The 18,075-nt window shown below is 40.7% G+C and overlaps 1 protein-coding gene across 2 annotated transcripts in view; it reads left to right on the top strand.

Annotated features, from left to right (window-relative positions):
• Positions 1-5,162, top strand: part of zeb1b (zinc finger E-box binding homeobox 1b) — a 48,748-nt gene extending 43,586 nt beyond the window's left edge. Inside the window, exons 7-8 of one of the 2 annotated variants that reach the window (XM_085467521.1) lie at positions 567-744; positions 1,383-5,162. In XM_085467521.1, the coding sequence (XP_085323647.1) occupies positions 567-744; positions 1,383-2,122 (918 nt within the window). In that variant the 3' untranslated portion in view covers positions 2,123-5,162. Of the gene's footprint in view, positions 1-563; positions 745-1,382 lie in introns of both variants that reach the window. The other variant, XM_085467520.1, reaches the window with a different exon arrangement.
• The last annotated feature ends 12,913 nt before the right edge of the window (positions 5,163-18,075 follow it).

Genomic DNA, 18,075 nt, shown 5'->3' with positions numbered 1-18,075 from the left:
AAAATCAAATCAATAAGTCATATATAGAAATGTCAAAATTGGGCTCTTTGTAAAAATGATAGCCCTTAATAGTTCTTCATTGTGCAGACATCTAATGGGCCTCTAATGATGGATGTAGATGCCTGGGTGTGTGAGTGATCTTCCTGGGCTGTCACCCAGAGGACATGAGGCTGCACTTTACTGCAAAGCTTCTATTGATCTGTTGGAATCTGTTTAAGCGCCGCACCTCTGCCTGCCGCATTGATTTATCGCTGTTGTATTATACTTTTGTGTTAAGTGGATTGGCATAGACCTGTCTTGTAAAAAGGAGCCCTATGCATATATATTTGCTCCTTAGCCATGCCAAGCAGCCTGTTTGACTACAGCAGTGGATAGGTTGCTAGGTTCAGAGTTTCTAGGAAAAGATTGGTAAAAACCTATGATCAGGGGATGATTCAGTACCACATCCCACAAAGGACACATAGTTTACTGGTATTCTGAGTCATCAATTGTCTTTTGCTGTCAAACAGATTGAGCATAACTATGCATTCCTACAAGTGTGTCTAATTTCTCATATTCCCCAGGAGGACAGGCAAGACACGGGTTCAGAGGGTGTTTCCACAGTCGAGGAGCAGAACGACTCAGACTCGGGCCCTCCGAGGAAGAAGATGAAGAAGACGGATAGCGGCATGTACGCCTGCGACCTGTGCGACAAGATCTTCCAAAAGAGCAGCTCGCTCCTGAGGCACAAATACGAACACACAGGTAAACATTCGTGTTTCCCAGGGCCTTCACACAAACACAGCCAGAAAAACAGAACCGGAACTTGTCTCACCATCGCTCACTCTGTTGGGTCCTGGGAAAGATGAGTCAGAGTGCGAGCAAAATGGCGATTTTGAGCTACAGCATAAAGAAGGGTGGACACCTCCATTCCAGCAGGTATTACTCAACATTCACAGAAGAGGTCTGAGAATTTCTTTCCGCCAACTCCCCACCTCTGCGCTGCCAGCTTCTCATGTGAAGCAAGAGGCGAGCTCTGGTAGTGATTTGGATTGCTCCATGATGATGATTCTGTGGCCAAGCTCAGGTCAACACTCTCAGAGGCATTTTCGATGTTTTTTTTCTTTATTACTCTGATACCTGGCTCGGGACCACAGTTTTCGGCTCCAAATGATCTCATGCTAGGTGAAACTAGCTGCTCCCTGCCTGGATAAAGTTTTCTTGAAAGTTTTGAAGCACAATCGTTGTGATTTTGTTGTATTGTTTGGAAATGTTCTCCTTGGATACACTGATGATAGATACTGATTTCAGCTTTCCGGCACTGGCACCTTATTGTTAATATTTTCTCTTTGCATAAATATGTTTGACGTCTTGACATCTATTTGCTTTGTTATTCTCTGCAGGGAAGCGACCTCACGAGTGCGGCATCTGCAGCAAGGCCTTCAAACACAAACACCACTTGATCGAACATATGCGGCTCCACTCGGGGGAGAAGCCGTACCAGTGCGACAAGTGTGGCAAGCGTTTCTCCCACTCGGGCTCCTACTCCCAGCACATGAACCACCGCTACTCCTACTGCAAGAAGGAGACGCAGAGCCAAGCGGGAGGGCGGGAGAGCCCGGAGGAGGACGGCGAGACCCAGATCGACATGGAGGTCCTGAGCGGGGCACAGAGACAGCTCCTGGCCCCGTCCCAGCTGGACTCAGATGAGCGAGGGAGCAGCACCAGAGAGGATGAGGAGAGCGAGGAGGAGGAGGAGGAGGAAGGCGTGGTGGACATGGATGATATCCAGGTGGTGCAGATAGGGGACGAAGGAGGGGAAGAGGAGGACGAGCCAGAGGAGCGGAATGAGGAGGAAATGAAGAGAGTAGCGGTGGAAGAGGGAGGAGAGGAGGAAAAAAGCGAGACAGGAGAAGAGGAGGCTGACACCGGACAGGAGGATGGGCTCGGGAGCGTTCAGGAAGAAACCAACGTGGAGGAGGAGAAGGCGATGGAAACTGAAGGAAGCTCCCCTGAAGCTGAAACTGAAGGTGGCCTGAGCGAAAGAGAAGGAGGAGAGGTCGCAGAGGAGAGTCAAAGCGAAACAAACAGGAACGAGGTTTGTGAAGATGAGAAGCAGACGCCACGGGAGAAAGGAGACTAAACGAGGAACCAGACTCCTCTACTAGACACAATCAGACTCCTCCTCGCTGTGTGCAGAGGAAGAACGCACGAGATGATGTCTGGTCACTCTGACAGTTCACTACTGTGTAGAAATCCAGGTGTGCCTGAAAAAATACTAGTGACTTTTCCACAGGAGAACGGTTTCTCGCTGTTAGAAAAATCCATTTGTAAAGAAAAAGACGAAGACGAACGTGAATTTTAACAAATGAAGGACATGCATTATACAGACTTTGGAAGCTAGAGCCGACACGTTTTAGATAATGTTTTATTACTAAAACACCTTGGGTCATTTCTTTTTATCAGTGTTACTAATTTTATCACTCATATTTTAACCTTTAAAACCTGTACAGTTCGGGAGATATTTCTATATCTTTTTATTGCCAATGAACAAAAAAAAGTCAGTATTTTGTTAGGTTGGAAGGAAAATAAGAAAAAATCCTGTGCACTACAAGTGGCTTGGTTTACCTTTTGATGGAGCAGTTGAGTTGTGTTGTCTACCCTTCAGTATTACCGCATTAGATATACAATGCCATCATGCTAGCAGATGCTAGCGTTACAATTCTTTCTTTTTTTATAGTTTTGATTGGATCATGAGCCTTATGAAGAAAATATCATCAGCATTTAGTTCCTTTGAGACTTTGTTTTCTTCTTCTTTTTTTAAAATCAGCATTTAACAAAAATTGTTTGACATGTTGGGCAAATATTTTCTTTCTTGATACCAATTTGGTGTAAAGCTCAAAACCACTTAGCCATATTGGTAGCCTGGCAGCGTCTGAACAATTACTAGCACATTATAGATCATTAATTTAAACCCCTAAAACTGCACACAGTCATGTTTACCCCTGTGCAAATGCTTCACTGTGGCCTAAATGCAGTTCAATTGGCATTTCCCACTCCTGGTTCTGCTGTCTTAAGATCAGGGTTTTTTCTTTAGTTATATAACCTTTCGTAGCTTCTATAAGATTAACATAAGACATGGTCACATTTTATTGTGCAATCGTAAACTATGTTAGAAAACGCTATTACATGTCCCAGAGTAGACGTTTGCTAACGAGAGACTAAATGAGGCTACAGAAGTTTCTGGGAAATACTCAGCAGCTTAGTATTGGTGATGCCAAAGTCATGGCAAAGCCTAACTTTAGAACAATTTGTGGAGATGATTTTGCTTAACAAATCATGTTACGTATCTTTCAGGTTTCCACAGAGATTTTCCACGATAATCCAAAAGCCAGTGGAAAAATCTTACTGGCTTTTTATTGAAGGAATGCTAACTTCCAGGTTCACCTATAGAAAAGGCTGTTGTTCTATATAAAGATACAAAGTATATGTAGTATGTTGGAGTTATATTGAAAAGGGAAATTGTTTATGTTAAACTTTTCAAGAAAGTTTTTCACTAAATATCTATGAGATAGCCTGTTCATCTGTAATGCTGCTCTGCTACATGTGCTGCAACAGCTAACAGCTATGTAATGACACCAAATATAAAAGGCCTCAATTTCTGCAATTCTTAAAAACAAATCAAAAGTATCCCAATATCTTCTACATTTAAGCTGATAAAGCAGCACTCAAATATCCGTCGCCCTCTCCTTTAGACGGAGCCAGGCTACCTATTTCCCTTTGTTTCCATTAGCTTAGCTTATTGCTAAGCTAAGCTAATTTTAGTTACTAGCAAGACAGTATAAAGCTCAAAATGTCAAACAAATTATTTAAAGTTCAGAGCGAGCAGAAAGCGGATGTAGAAAACTGTCTCATCCTTCCTATAACCCCGCCCCACCCTCCCACCCTCAGAGCCTTATGCAAAAAAATAACATTAAAATGATCAAACTGAACAAGAGAAGCATGCATATCAAAAGTGCCACTGAATATTGCTGTTGGAGCTATGATCAGGTATTGCCGGGTCCAAGATCAACCGATAAGCCGGGATACTGTTAACTTTGGCTGGTGGCCGCACCAGAGAGAGTATAGTTTAGCGTAAAATGTGTTCCTGTGTTATAGATTTTAAAGAATTTGCTTTCACCTAATCTGAGAAACGAACGGAAAAAAAATTGCAATGCACATTTTGTTTTTCAAATGGGTGATGATGAAATACACTTTCTTATTTTTGACTGTGTCCTGCCTTTCTGAAGCTTATTCAGTGCACTTGTTTAAACACACCATGAAATGCTCAGATGTCTCTTCAGGTAACAAAATGTAGGCAAATATGAATCCTAGGAGTTTAATCCAACATCGTTTTACCTGTCAGTATTATTTTTTATTTCATTTTTTTTATTTGTTTTCATTTTTTTGCTCTTACGTTGTTTTATGTTCCGTGTCCGTGTGCGTACTGTATGTTTTCAGCAATGGCAGTATTATCCCCACCCCCAGCGAGTTGGGTATGTCTCTTTAGTCATAGAGAACTTTTATATTTATGTGTCTTATTTTTTATATTTCTTTATGGTTATTTATTACACTATGTAGTGTACAATACTGTAGTTTGTATTAATACGATAATATATTTTAGTATGGGACAAAAAAAGAATCAATGGCAAATAACTACAAGCCTGGAAAAATCAGACTCTGGCATACTGAAGTATGTTTTTGGAACAAATGAAGTGATGTTTTTCTTAGGGAAAAAAAGAAACTCGCACCCTGCAAGCCTGAAAATTGGAACCTGTGACCTCTGCATCCATTCTCATGTTAGTTTAGTTTTCTTTCCCCTTTCTAATATGAAGCTACTGAACTTTTGAAAACTAATTGTATGTCTAATAGCATGAGTGTGTTCTGTTGTATTGAAGGATGATCCTTAATCCCACAAATTGTCCTTTTTGCCAAGCCAAAATAATATTTGACGTACGTTCTTATTTGTTTTTATTTGTGCCAATTTGTTACTTTATATGTCAGTGTCATGACCGCACCCAGTTTTATATGCCCCCCCTCTTTAACACCCTCATCTTTTTTTATAGTGATTGTTTTTGTTTTGTCTTTTTTGTTCATTTTTTATGACTCCCCATCTCACAATAAAATACATCAATTACAAGCTGTTCGGTTTGTCATGAGATTTTTCATTAAGAGTTTGGAAATTACAAAACGCTCTTTCATGCACTTCTGCTTTCATGTCTTTCTAAGCTTTTGCTTTCTTAATCAGAATTTTGAAAATAATTTTGAAATGTTCATTTTAGAAAACACCGAATTAAATCTGGCTGTGGTGTAAAACATGGAGAAATGCAGTTCATGGTCACATTTTGTATTTGGGATTGATGTTGGTGAGCCCCACAACCAGTGTAGGAGTCGTTACTTTAAAAAAGTAGTTTAGACACATGACTTGTTAGTTTTCTTAAAGGCAACACAGTACATTACTTAATTACTTGCCAGAGCAAGTAAGATGTTACACTACTCATTACATTACTTACTACATTACTCATAGGATAGGATCTTCCCTTTAGTATTTCCATATAAACACAAACGGGGTTAAGGCAAAGCAAAGATGAAATATAGCACAAAGAGATTTCAAAGCGATCGCCATGGTGATTCTGCTTTTAAAAAACACACAGTTGGAAATGGACCCTGTCTTTTTTACCTGTTGAGGATCAGGGTCCGGCTGCTGGGCAGCATGCAGTCGGGCTTTAACATCATTCTCGGCTCTTGGCTACACTGCAAAAACTCAAAATCCTACCAAGTATATTTGTCTAATTTCTAGTCAAAATATCTCATCAAACTTGTTTTTAGACTTTTTCCCACTTAATACGAGATATTTTTGCTTGAAATAAGTGGAATGAAATCTGCCATTGGAACTGTGGGGTAGCATAACATAAGCAGCAAGGAAAGTGACAGGAAGAAAGCATCAGCAGACTGTTCAAGTTTCTTTTAAGTGTCCTTTGTTTTCTGGCATCACCATTCAACAATTTTTCACTCAAAAAGTCAAAATCCCACCTGCTTTACACAGAATTCCACCCACAGCTGAACCCTTATTAATCCCTACCATTGAGAAAACAGGTTAGACCAAATAACACAGTCTAGACAAAGAAACAGGAATAAAATCATTCTTCCACTTAAACTCATTTACCCAACTGACAGTTTGAAAAGTCAGTCTCTTCCCACAATCCGACTCATGAGGTTATTTTAAAGTAAATAAATAATTTTACACAAAAGAAAAACCCCTTCATTTGGTTACACCCAATTAACTCGATCATTGACATCACACCCTATATAACCAGGAAGTACTCGGGCGGCCCCTCTCATACACCTGTTTTATATACTGGACCTGCGCAAAGGAACACAGAATGGTAAGTGTAACCAAACTACATGAACAAATGAAAGATTCAAATCAACTAATGATTAACTGACATTTAGCTTTAAGAACATTTGCACAGGTGTAATGAATGTAACCAATGCTACCACAAACAGACCGGGATGGTATGTAGAGCCAAGATTACATCTGCAGTGTCTACATTAAAGCAGTATGATTCATTATAAGATAACACAAGACAAATTAACAACATATGTAAGTGACAAATGGTAAATGAATGAAATCCCAGCCACTTTGTCACAGGAACAAGTGAAAATTCTCCAGAATTCTGTCTAAACACAGCTTTCTATATCTCACTGAAATGTTACTCTGTAGCTGATTGTCACATTTTAAGAGTGATGAGATATTTTGACTAGAAATTAGACAAATATACTTGGTAAGATTTTGAGTTTTTGGGTTGGCGTGCAGTAAATGAGAGTGCTTTATACAACTTGCCTCATTCACTCATATATACACACATAAGTGCTTTCTATTCACACAAGATGGATTCACTGGAGAGCAACTTGGGGGTTTGCGTCTTGCCCAAGGGTGTTTGGCATTAAGGCCGGAGCAGCCAGGGATTGAACCACCAACCTTCCAATTAGTAGATGTCCAGCCTCCTGAGCTACAGCCCCCCCTGTCTGTGCAGATGCTTGTGGCTAATGTAACGTGATTACGAATTACTGTAATCACATTACATTTTTCAGTGATGCAGTAATGTATAATGTTACTAAAGAAGTTTCACCCAACACTGCCCATGACCCGGACCATGATAAGCCACAGAAGATGGGTGGATTCATAAAGTTCTGAGGAAAAACCTCAAATGACCAAAAAAGCAGAACAAAATGAAGCAACAGTTTCACATTTTAGGAAACACTTTTTAGCTTCAGCGGAAAACAGGAAGACACTTCATGAAATATTTGATGTGATAGAACTGAAAAACAAAACCTTTTAGTGGAGACTTGACTGCATTTCAGTCAGCGTCAGTAGCATTCACGGATCATCAAGTTACAGACACATGGGCACAGCTGTTTGGTGGAGCCAACTTGTTTTGCTGATGAGGCTTTTTATTCTTTTCGTCACACAGGAACATGTACATACATGTAGATGGAATAGTTTGAAATGGAGAGCAAGATGAAAGTAAACATCACAATACAATTTCATTAAAAGCTCTAAAGTACCTTATATTGAAAATGAGGCAGCCAGAGCTTTTTCATGTAATGATAATACTATACTGTAAGTTTTCACACACACACACACACACACACACACACACATGTTGTCCTCTTCTTCCTCTCTCCTTGATAATCTCCTCCTCTTTTTAATCCTCTCAGTGCCTCATGCCAGCACCACAGTCCTGCTTCCAAATGAAAGTTGAAACAAAAGTAGAGCTCAGGGAGATTTTCTCTCAGGAAAACACTTTTAGGATTTGCCCACAGAAGAGAAAACCTTTTTGTCCTCTTGTTGACAATAATAATGTTAAAACAGAAGTATTGACTGCAATTTATCCTGAATTGGTTGAATAAATATGACAATTTTCAGAACGACAGGGCATCCATCCATTTTATTGATTTTTTTTCTACTAGTTAGCTGACTACTAACCTCATCAGTGTAGAGGAATCAGGAATCATTGAAAACTGTATTCTACAAGTGATATCATTTTATTATTATACATGTGTGCATCTTATATAAAAAATACAATTCTCTTGGATACAATTTAAAAAAACCAACCATCTCTTAGACTGTATTTGACTCCCTGGGTACGTGGTCCATTATATAAGCCTGGGTCAACAGACGCTAGTAGATAAGCTAATTGTCTTCCATGGGTATCTTAAATAGTTTTTTTCACTTTTCTTTTTTTTTTTCTTCCACTATCAGAATCTTAGTGGAATTACCCAGATACTATGTTTAGTTTCTTTTTCCTTTCCCATAGAGGCACCGGAATATAATAGACTTAGCTTGCCCCCCCCTGCAGGCCATTAAAAAGAATACAGGTTTAAGGTCCTTCCATTCATTTTTCAGACTTTGAAGCTTAAACCATCTTTTAACTACAGTTTATGCATGGGAGTTGTCTCCTATGCCCCTTGAAGGCAGTAAATAGTCCTATTTTCCAGACTTTACTCAGCGCCTCGGGTCACAGGCTTATCAACAAAAGAAATACTAAGTCACAAGCAATGTTCCCTCTAAGCCCCGCGCGTGCGTAATTGGGTCTCTGCACACAAAAAAGATCTAACCTGAATTGAAATTAAAATGAAAACTTTAACAATTCTGTTTTGCAATGTTAGTAAGTGACTGGCTGCTCCCATATGGGATTAGAACGATGCCACCTTATCCCATAGCCCAATGGTATACGCAGCTAATCAACGTTGTTGACAGGCTATGACAGCGTCCTTATGTGCCGACACCAGTGTTTTAGCTAGCAAAGCGGCGTGGCTGATGTGGAGTGAAGCCACGTTAATGACAACGTGTACAACCATTGGAGATGTGAGCAGGACAGACAAACAATTGACGGAAAAAGTGTGGACTTTATACCAGTTTTTAAATTGTGTTGATCGGCCACGTAAAACCAGAGTTATGATAAAAATATATGCAATGTTTGGAAAACACTGGAAAGCACTCTCCACCTGTGAGCAAAACCAAAAACCCCCACACCTTTTCCTATTGGTCGAAAAATTTAACATGTCGACCAATCAAAAATTATATGGCAACATGGCATTTAGTTGTTTATGAAGGGGGGAAGTTTTAGGAGTGACGGCGGTGTTTCGAGATGTGAGAGATTTGAGACGTTTAGCGCAAATCTTGTGTAGTTAGTGTGTAGTGTAGTCAATAGTTTTGTTGTGTGTGTCAGAACAATGAGGCGACTGCTGAGTGTTACATCTCCTGCTGTCAGGCCTGCAGGTATCAGACTTGTGATGTTCTCCTTTATCTCATAGTGGACAGAAATTATGTTTTGCAGTGGCACAAATAATTTGTGTGGCATCAAATTTGATGCAGAAACACCTGATTGTTCTGTAAATAGTTTGAAATGTTTATTTAAAAAGACGCCTTGGCTGCATTTTTAGGTAAACAGCTGCAAAAACTTTGTTTAACTCAGTTACTTTGAAGATGTAACTATATAATTAATTGCCCAACACTGGTCATTATATACTGTATTTTGCAGACAGAGTTACAGGACTCTCTCCCAGACCACAGACTCATAATACAAGTCAGAGCTTTATTTAAAAAAAGAAAGTTGTGTTTTCAAAATTGGAATTAGTTATTTTTTACTTCCAATAGTGTTAACATGCTACACAGATCATGAACAAGATTTTTTATTTTTTTTAAATTGTAAGTGGGCTAAAGCACTTAATTAAAAGTAGTCTAACATAAATGTAAATGCTGTAATTTGATTATTTTAATAAACCAAGTAACTTGGATGGATTCGATGCCAGCGTGACCACAGTGCACACGTCTGCTGTTGCTCACAGTGGGTGTGAGTTTGTGTTCGCTCAGACACATGAAAAATTGGAGGGAACATTGGTCACAAGTGGTAGTTTATTTATAAACCATGTTATCTGAAGTGGTTACATAGTTGTGAGATCATGGAGGCGTAACAAATTAATCAGAAGAGCAGATTTAAACCTTACTCCATCATAAAAATAAAATTTAATAGAGGGATCACATGTTAGTGATTGGGCAGAATCATTCAAGCCCGTCTGGTTATAGACCAGCCCAAGGTCAACCCTATTGATCCAGATTAGGTTTCCAGGAGGTTCGACCCTCCTCCGGCCTCCCCAAACCCACCCCCTCCACTAACATGAATTAGTAATGGAATGGACTGAAAATCCATAGTCAGTGCGGGCGCTGTAAATGATACAATAGCTGGTGAACATATTTGATAGTTATTCTTGCATAGTGTATTCTTTCTGCCTTCCCAGAAGCACAGTCTCGCTTTGGATCCCTAAGGATGATTTTGGGGGGCATTTTAGGAACATCCTTAAGTCTTAAGAAGATGCTCCTGAGCCAGAGTCTTTGTTTTAAAGGAAGGAAATCGTGGGTGGGATGGGATTCAAACTTCCTCCTTTGTCTTTTGTCTCTTCGGAGCAGAAGGAGTCCAAGCGATTGTACTATACATCTGCGATCTGAATTTACGGGAGTGTTTGTGAATGTGGTGGAGGGGGACTGTGGCGGAGAGATACAGAATAATCTGTCAGGGGTTTTGCTCTGCAGTCGTGTTAAATAGGTCTTCAGAGACATTTATAGAGGAGGGGGTTTGGTGGTGGAACAGTGCTTTACAGCTCACACCCTAACATTAAGGTGTCAAAACATCCAACAGCATCTTGTAATTGTACCTGTAATAAATGTCTTTAACAGTGATCACAGCAATACTCAGACTCCATTCTGAAATTCCACAAAGGTTAACCAGTGCGTAGCCTGTGGCTCCATGTTCAATATGTGGGGCCGTTTTACAGGCTTTCAGGCCAATCCGGGACTTAAAGCCAAGATATTGCCATATGTTCTGCTGGGCTCAGCATTTCAAAGGAAAATTGAAAAGCTATAACTGCTAAGAGGATATGGAGTGCTCTTGCCAATAATGGTGCAAAAGCCTGATGAAGTATCATGGCTGCCGGGACTCTGACACTGAGCCAAACCCAGGGGGCCGAAGCTCCCCGGGGAAATTTAGAGAAAAGCCGGGAGGAGGAGGCAGAGGAAAGAAAAACCGGCGCTCAGGAAATAGCAGTCACTTAAATATCATGTTCATTTACTCAACCACTAAATAGCAGAATGTATACAAAAACACGTGTGTGTGTGTGTGTGTGTGTGTGTGTGTGTGTGTGTGTGTGTGTGTGTGTGTGTGTGTGTGTGTGTGTGTGTGTGTGTGTGTGTGTGTGTGCATATGTGTAAGAGAGCAGGCTAATATGCCACTTCATTTGACAAATTGCTGTTTCAGAGCTCTAGTTTAACACAGCGGTCAGCAGAAGCTCATACATAACTGAAACCTGCGCATCAAACTACATTATATAACCATGGCCTTTACAGGCTCATAAACATACCAAACAAACAATTATGACATTACTTCTTTTTTTTACTTATTTAGCAAAGCTACGTTAGCTATACTGCGCTAACAAGGTAGCAATCATATCCCGGGACAAACATGAAACTTTATGTGCAACAGGACTTCTTGAAGTATTGATCTGTTTAACTCCTAAACCAAGAAGGTAGAAGGAAACAGTCACACTTCAGTCATGAACAGAAGCTCAAATCAAACAGTCAATCCCGGCTGTCGAGCACAGGCCACAAGAGAAACATCACAGGCTTCTGCAAGCCTTCAAACTTTAATAACAGAGCAGTCATTTCCAAAATGACTAAACAAAACTCTTCCCAGAGAGCAATTTAACAGCCTTAATCACTTGTTCACAGACACGAGTGACCATTTCGAGAGATCCTGATATTAACGTCACAGACGTCCAGCTGCTGTTAAATTAACAAAACAAAGGCTGATTTAAGCTAGCATTAAACTAACATTAGCTATAATATATATTCATCCATATATTGTTTTTTGCTAGTTCAACTGAGGGTTGCAGCAGGCCACATGCTTTCATTTTTTCCATGTCCTTCTATCAACACTGCCAACACAGCCATACACAAACATGTTTTAGCCCACTGTAGTGATTCCTGCAGGGTTTTTTGTGGGTTCTGTTTAAGCTAAAGTTTTGGCGAGGCCAGCCAAAGTATGAATGGCCTAGATTTTTCCTTTTTTGGGGGGGGTGGGGGTGCTAACAGAGAGGGACAGGGGGACAGAGAGCTCAGTTTTTTTTGGTTTTGTTCTTTTTTGTTGTTGTTGTTGCATATACCCCATACACTGTGATTACAGGAACACTGACTAGGACCCCAAACTGTCCTCCACTTGTAGATAAGCCATGTTTTTGTGAACTGTTAAACAGCTGCACCCTCAGAAAAGCTGTTACCAGCCTCGAGTCCTACAATGCTGCTTCTAAACTCCTGGGACAGATGTGATCAAGGCACCTCTTACCACCAATCTCATAGCCTCATAACCTAAACCACAGGTTTCAAGTATAGTCTATTGTTTCCTTACTTTTCCCAAAGTCCACTCTGTTTCATTACTTGATAGGTTAGAAATAACACATCAGCTTATTTGTGACTAGCTGAGGCCACATTTTTATGGGAAAGCAATGCAGAAATCCTGGTAATTCCCCCGGTACTTCCACAAAGTTTTCTTTTTCAGCTGCACTTGTGGTTCCTAGTTCTGTTTTATAAAAAGAAACTGTAAGTGTTCTCCGCTCGTCCACATTTATGAGAAACTGTTGCACTGCTGTCTGTATGTCCGAGCAGGACAGGGTTTATCATGAACATAGGAAAGCACATGTCCCGCCCACTGATTTACCATAATAGCTGCATGATAATGTAAGCACATTTTTATAACATAATTATATTGCTGTTATGCATACCAAAAGGTTGTCATATTACATTATTACATAATATAATTCAATTCAGTTTCAATTCAATTTTATTTATACAGCACCAAATCACAACAAGTCGCCTCAAGGCGCTTTATATTGTAAGGTAGACCCTACAATAATACATATAGAGAAAAACCCAACAATCATATGAGCTCCTATGAGCAAGCACTTGGGCGACACTGGAAAGGAAAACCCCCTTTTAACAGGAAGAAACCTCCGGAAGAACCAGGCTCAGGGAGGGGCGGGGCCTTCTGCTGCAACCGGTTGGGGTGAGAGAAGGAAGACAGGATGAAAACCTGCTTGAAAGACTATTTATCAGAAGAAAATTGTAAGTAACACATAAGATTCATCAGCAATCCATGCTGACACAATGTGTCAAGACAGGAAATACTGTGACATTTGAATACTAATTAAAAAAATGTGCTTAGCTCTACAGTTACAGTCCGGGGGGGGGGCTTCTGGAGTAAGTAAATGGATATAGAATTGGTTGTTCAATTTCAGCAGTTATGTTTTATTATTATTTTATTTTATTTAAAACAAACAAAAACATCTGACTCAAAATACAGGTGTGTGTGTGTGTGTCTCGTCCCTTTGCATTGGTCAAAGGATTGCAGGGTGACGTGTGTGTGTGTGTGTGTGTGTGTGTGTGTGTGTGTGTGTGTGTGTGTGTGTGTCAGTCAAATGGTTGATTGGATTGTTCTGTATTTGGCTCAGACTTCGAACATCTCCCTGGTGAATTACCCTTCAGCTACAGTAATATGAAACCAGTCATTAACCATGTTGAGATCCACTGAGGTTTTCGGTGTCCTTGTTTAGGGTGCAGTCGTTATCCTGAAGCCTGGTCACCTTTTACCCATCACCTTAATCACAAATAAAAGCTTTACCCCTCCTTGCCCACCCTACCGACACACACGCACACAGTTTTGCTCCTCTTGCCTTCGAGCTGAATCCTATTACAGTGTTTCTCAGAGATAAGCCCTGGTGAAATCTATCTATAAATGAAATTTATGCATCATCGTTTAAGCTTGTAATTGCTTAGAGGCTCTATTTATTTTATTAGGCAGCATATCTTTTCTATTGGGGAGCTGAAAGCGTGTTAGTAGCTGAGATTTCACTTTCTTTTTGGGTTGCTTTGTATTAAGGACAATGAGATGAAAGCTTCGCATGTCAAATCTCTCTCTCCCTTCCACACGTACATATATTTAGAGTATTAAGGCTCTGGCAGTTTCGTGCTTTCTTTTCAGGGTGAGGTTCAGGGCTGAGTTTCACCACTTCCCCTCCTCGTTACCACATTGGGACTAGAGTTGCGCTAGAAAAACACCAGCGCAACCACAATCACCTTGCAACCTCTGCCTCTATACACACACACACACACACACACACACACAGCAGAGCAACCGATATTTGCAGGTAAGGCCGGCCCTCCCACACTGCTGGGACAACATGGAGCAGTTCTCAGTCATGACTAGAATAACAAGGAGCTGCACAGAATTCAATTAAATGGTCTGCTCTTTGAAAAGCTACCACCCACCTGCCTGCATACACACACTCACACTAAGCTCTGTGCTGTAAGTAACGCACCTCCACCCATCTACCCACTCTTGTATGCTTTGGTCTTCCCACACATGCAGGAAAGCATGCATGAACACACACATGCACAAGCTAATATCCATTTCTCCTTTCTCAGTCTCTCTGCTGTGTGTGTGTAATCCCATTGTCCCGTCCTCCTCAGAGGAGCACGGACCTTCAAGTGTCGTCTCTAAAGCTGCCACCTAATTGGTTGCTGGTTGCTGGATAAGCCCATAAAAAAGGCGTGACATCTCTTTACAATGCCTTAAAGGTTCACCTTTTTGTCCTTACAGGGGCAAATGCTTCAAGGACTACAGAGCATCTCCCCACATTTCAGCTCTTCAGTTAGTGATGTTTCCTTCCTAGATATCATCTCACAGGAGAGCTTCTTCGGGTACCACGAAAATAAGATTTCACCTGTGTCCTTGTGACCCAAGACGCTAAGAGAGAGAAATAAAATGGAAAGCTCCACATGTTGATTTCCACTGTCACAGACTCCCTTAGATGATGCTTTTACTGTAGATGTCCACTCCTCACCATGAAGCTTTGGTGTAGAAACATCCCGTACGTGCACAGAATGGAAAACTTTTGTTTTATAATTATAACCATGAACATATAAGACATTATATTTACACTGTAAAAAAAAAAAAGATGTTATCTCATTTAAATAGGCGGTTTTTATTTCATTGATACCAGTTTTTAAAGTGTTTTTGATTATTATATTTAGTCTTCTAATTTCTAAGTGGATATTGTATAGATGGTGTATAATTGTGCCTCTTAACCATTTTTTAAAATCTAAATATACATCTAACTGTTAATGTTGAACTAAAATGCCAATTTTAGTAGAGTTGCGATTGTGATTGAAATGACGTTGTGTTTTGACTTTTGATTCTTCTGAATGTTTGATGTGGTTTGTGGTTAAGAGTTAAGAGCAGAAGGTTTCTAGTAAGTGAATAAAGACTCCTAGTTAGTGTTCCTGTAATCACACAGTGTATGGGGTATATGCGACAAAAAAAAAAAAAGAACAACAACAACAAAAAACTGAGATCTCTTTATTTATACAGCACCAAATCACAACAACAGTTGCCTCAAGGTGCTTTATATTGTAAGGTAGACCCTACAATAATACATACAGAGAAAAACCCAACCCTATGGGGTGTCACATGCCCCTATGGTGACAGTGGGAAGAAACCTCGGGCAGAACCAGGGCAGCCATTTGCTCCGCCACGTAGCACATCATTATATAGCAGCTAGCCCAACTTCATTAACCCTACAAACGTCACTGCTGTTCAGTTTTCTGTCTTCATTTATGTGATAGCAGTGATAGCAGTTTGAAATCCCTCAGCCACAACATGGTATCATCTTTAGATGGAAATTAGTGAACTAACGCCCTGCTAACTTCAAATGGCCTGTATTTGTATAGCGCTTTACTAGTCCCTAAGGACCCCAAAGCGCTTTACACAACCAGTCATCCACCCATTCACACACACATTCACACACTGGTGATGGCAAGCTCCATTGTAGCCACAGCCACCCTGGGGCGCACTGACAGAGGCGAGGCTGCCGGACACTGGCGCCACCGGGCCCTCTGACCACCACCAGTAGGCAACGGGTGAAGTGTCTTGCCCAAGGACACAACGACCGAGACTGTCCAAGCCAGGGCTCGAACCGGCAACCTTCTGATTACAAGACGAACTCCCAACTCTTGAGCCACGATCGCCAACTTCAAACTCCGTTAAACTTCATAAATGCTGTTTTCATGGATGCCTGGATGTTAAACTTTAATAAAATGGTCAGCGTGGCTGCTCTCCCAGGTGTAACAATAAAGACAAGTTTGTAGCTCACAGTGATGCCGCAGTGTTCGTTTGACTTTGGGACCTGAAGCAGAGTTTGGACCCGGAAACAGCTAACGACGTCAGACTTAAAGACTGCCATTGGCAAAGTGTTAGCAGTGTGCAAGTATGCATATCCAAAGTTTACAATAAATACATTTTTTCACACATTATAGCTTAATAAAAAAAGGGTAATAATTACTTTTATTATTGTAAGAGTATTTATGGACAATAATAATACTGTGTAACACATCACATGTAAACATGCTAGTTACAACACTGCTTTAATATTTAATATTTAAATGAGCATGAGCATAAACTCTCGCTGGAAGTTTTAAACACTGTGGTGGTCTCTGTCATGGTAATGTGTACATCATTTCATTTCATTAGAGACCTTGCAGTAGCATTATGGAATATTAGTTTAAGAGCAGTTAGCGTCTTGTCTAAAGCGTCTTTCTAAAGAACAGAGAGTAAACATCCAGATGTGTTACTGAGCTGTGAGTCACTCAGCAGCCAACAGCTGAGCTCAGATAAACCGACTCTCAGCTCTCTCACGTTTGGGTCACCTCACCAGTGAGGTCTCTTTTGTTAATCCGTTCGTTTCTCCCTCATCTATCGCACTCGTTAAGAATGTGTCCACCATCACCATCCCGCTGCGCTCGACCTTTGGCTGCTCCCAAGGTGTACATGCCTCGGTAGAGATGACCTTTAACCTACACCGTTCTCTTACTCTACTGGGAGATGGCGGTGTGTATGTGCATGTTTCATGGGAGTAGGAACAGAGGTTAACAGAGGGGGATTTCCTGCGCTTTAGCAAGCTTGTTCATCACTACTCCTTTCACCGATACCTGCGCTCCAAAGCACCTTCCAAATCACTCCCTCACAGTCTTCCTCGCCTCCTCCTCAACATACTTTTCACCCCCGGAGCTGTGGTTTTCTTGCTTCTCCTCTGGCTGATCGGGCCCAGAGACTTTGACGGCACCTGTTGTTTTGAATCCAGCGATTATCAACAGTTTTGGTCTTCCTCCCTTGCGCTAACAGCAGAGTCTATCAGCTCCGGCTGAGCCGCTGTTGTGTCTGAAGCCCAGGCTCCAAAGGCTCCACGGCTTTTTGCATAACAGTGTAAAAAGTGCAAGTAATGAAAGGAGCCCGTTTTCTAATTACAGACAAACTAGAACAGAGAGTCTTGTTGGGGATAATTTCATATCATCACCTTTGGATGAATACTTTGTAATAGTAACGTGGGCTTTTAGATTCAATACGAAGCTTTTTTTTTTAATGTGGCTTGCAAAAAGAAGCTCGAATGTGCCTACACAATAGTGAAACCACAGAGAAAAGTGGTGATTTGAGCCCTCATAAACAACACAATTCATTAACCGTGTTTTCTTCACCGTTGGCACGTGACAGCGGTGCAGGAGAACACAGTGTATGAATATGCAGGGTGTGATTTGTGTCTGTTTTTGAAACATGTTTATTCAGGGAGCACAGCGGGTACACGATGAAAGTTTATTTGCTGCCGCTGTCGATGTGAATTTATTATTGTTTTAGAAGCGTTCAACTAAACATGTTTGAAACTTAAACAGAACTACTGCATTATCAAGAGTATTTTTATGTCTTTTAAAAGGACTCATTTGAGGAATATTCTCAGTGTCACCTTTTGTCCTTATTAAGATTTATTAAGCAAACAGGTTAACCTTTGGAGCTGAAAAAAATAGGCCAAAACCTGCAGTTCCTCTAGCTGCCACACGAGGCTGACCTCCATCTATACACTACCATATCCAACTTTAACAGAAAGTTACATTAAATA

This window comes from Copadichromis virginalis, linkage group LG9 (assembly GCF_057382275.1).
Source record: "Copadichromis virginalis isolate Kocher_CV1m ecotype Utaka linkage group LG9, C_Virginalis_male_GT1.1, whole genome shotgun sequence".
Lineage (NCBI taxonomy): Eukaryota > Metazoa > Chordata > Actinopteri > Cichliformes > Cichlidae > Copadichromis > Copadichromis virginalis.
This window is presented reverse-complemented; position numbering and strand designations above follow the sequence as displayed.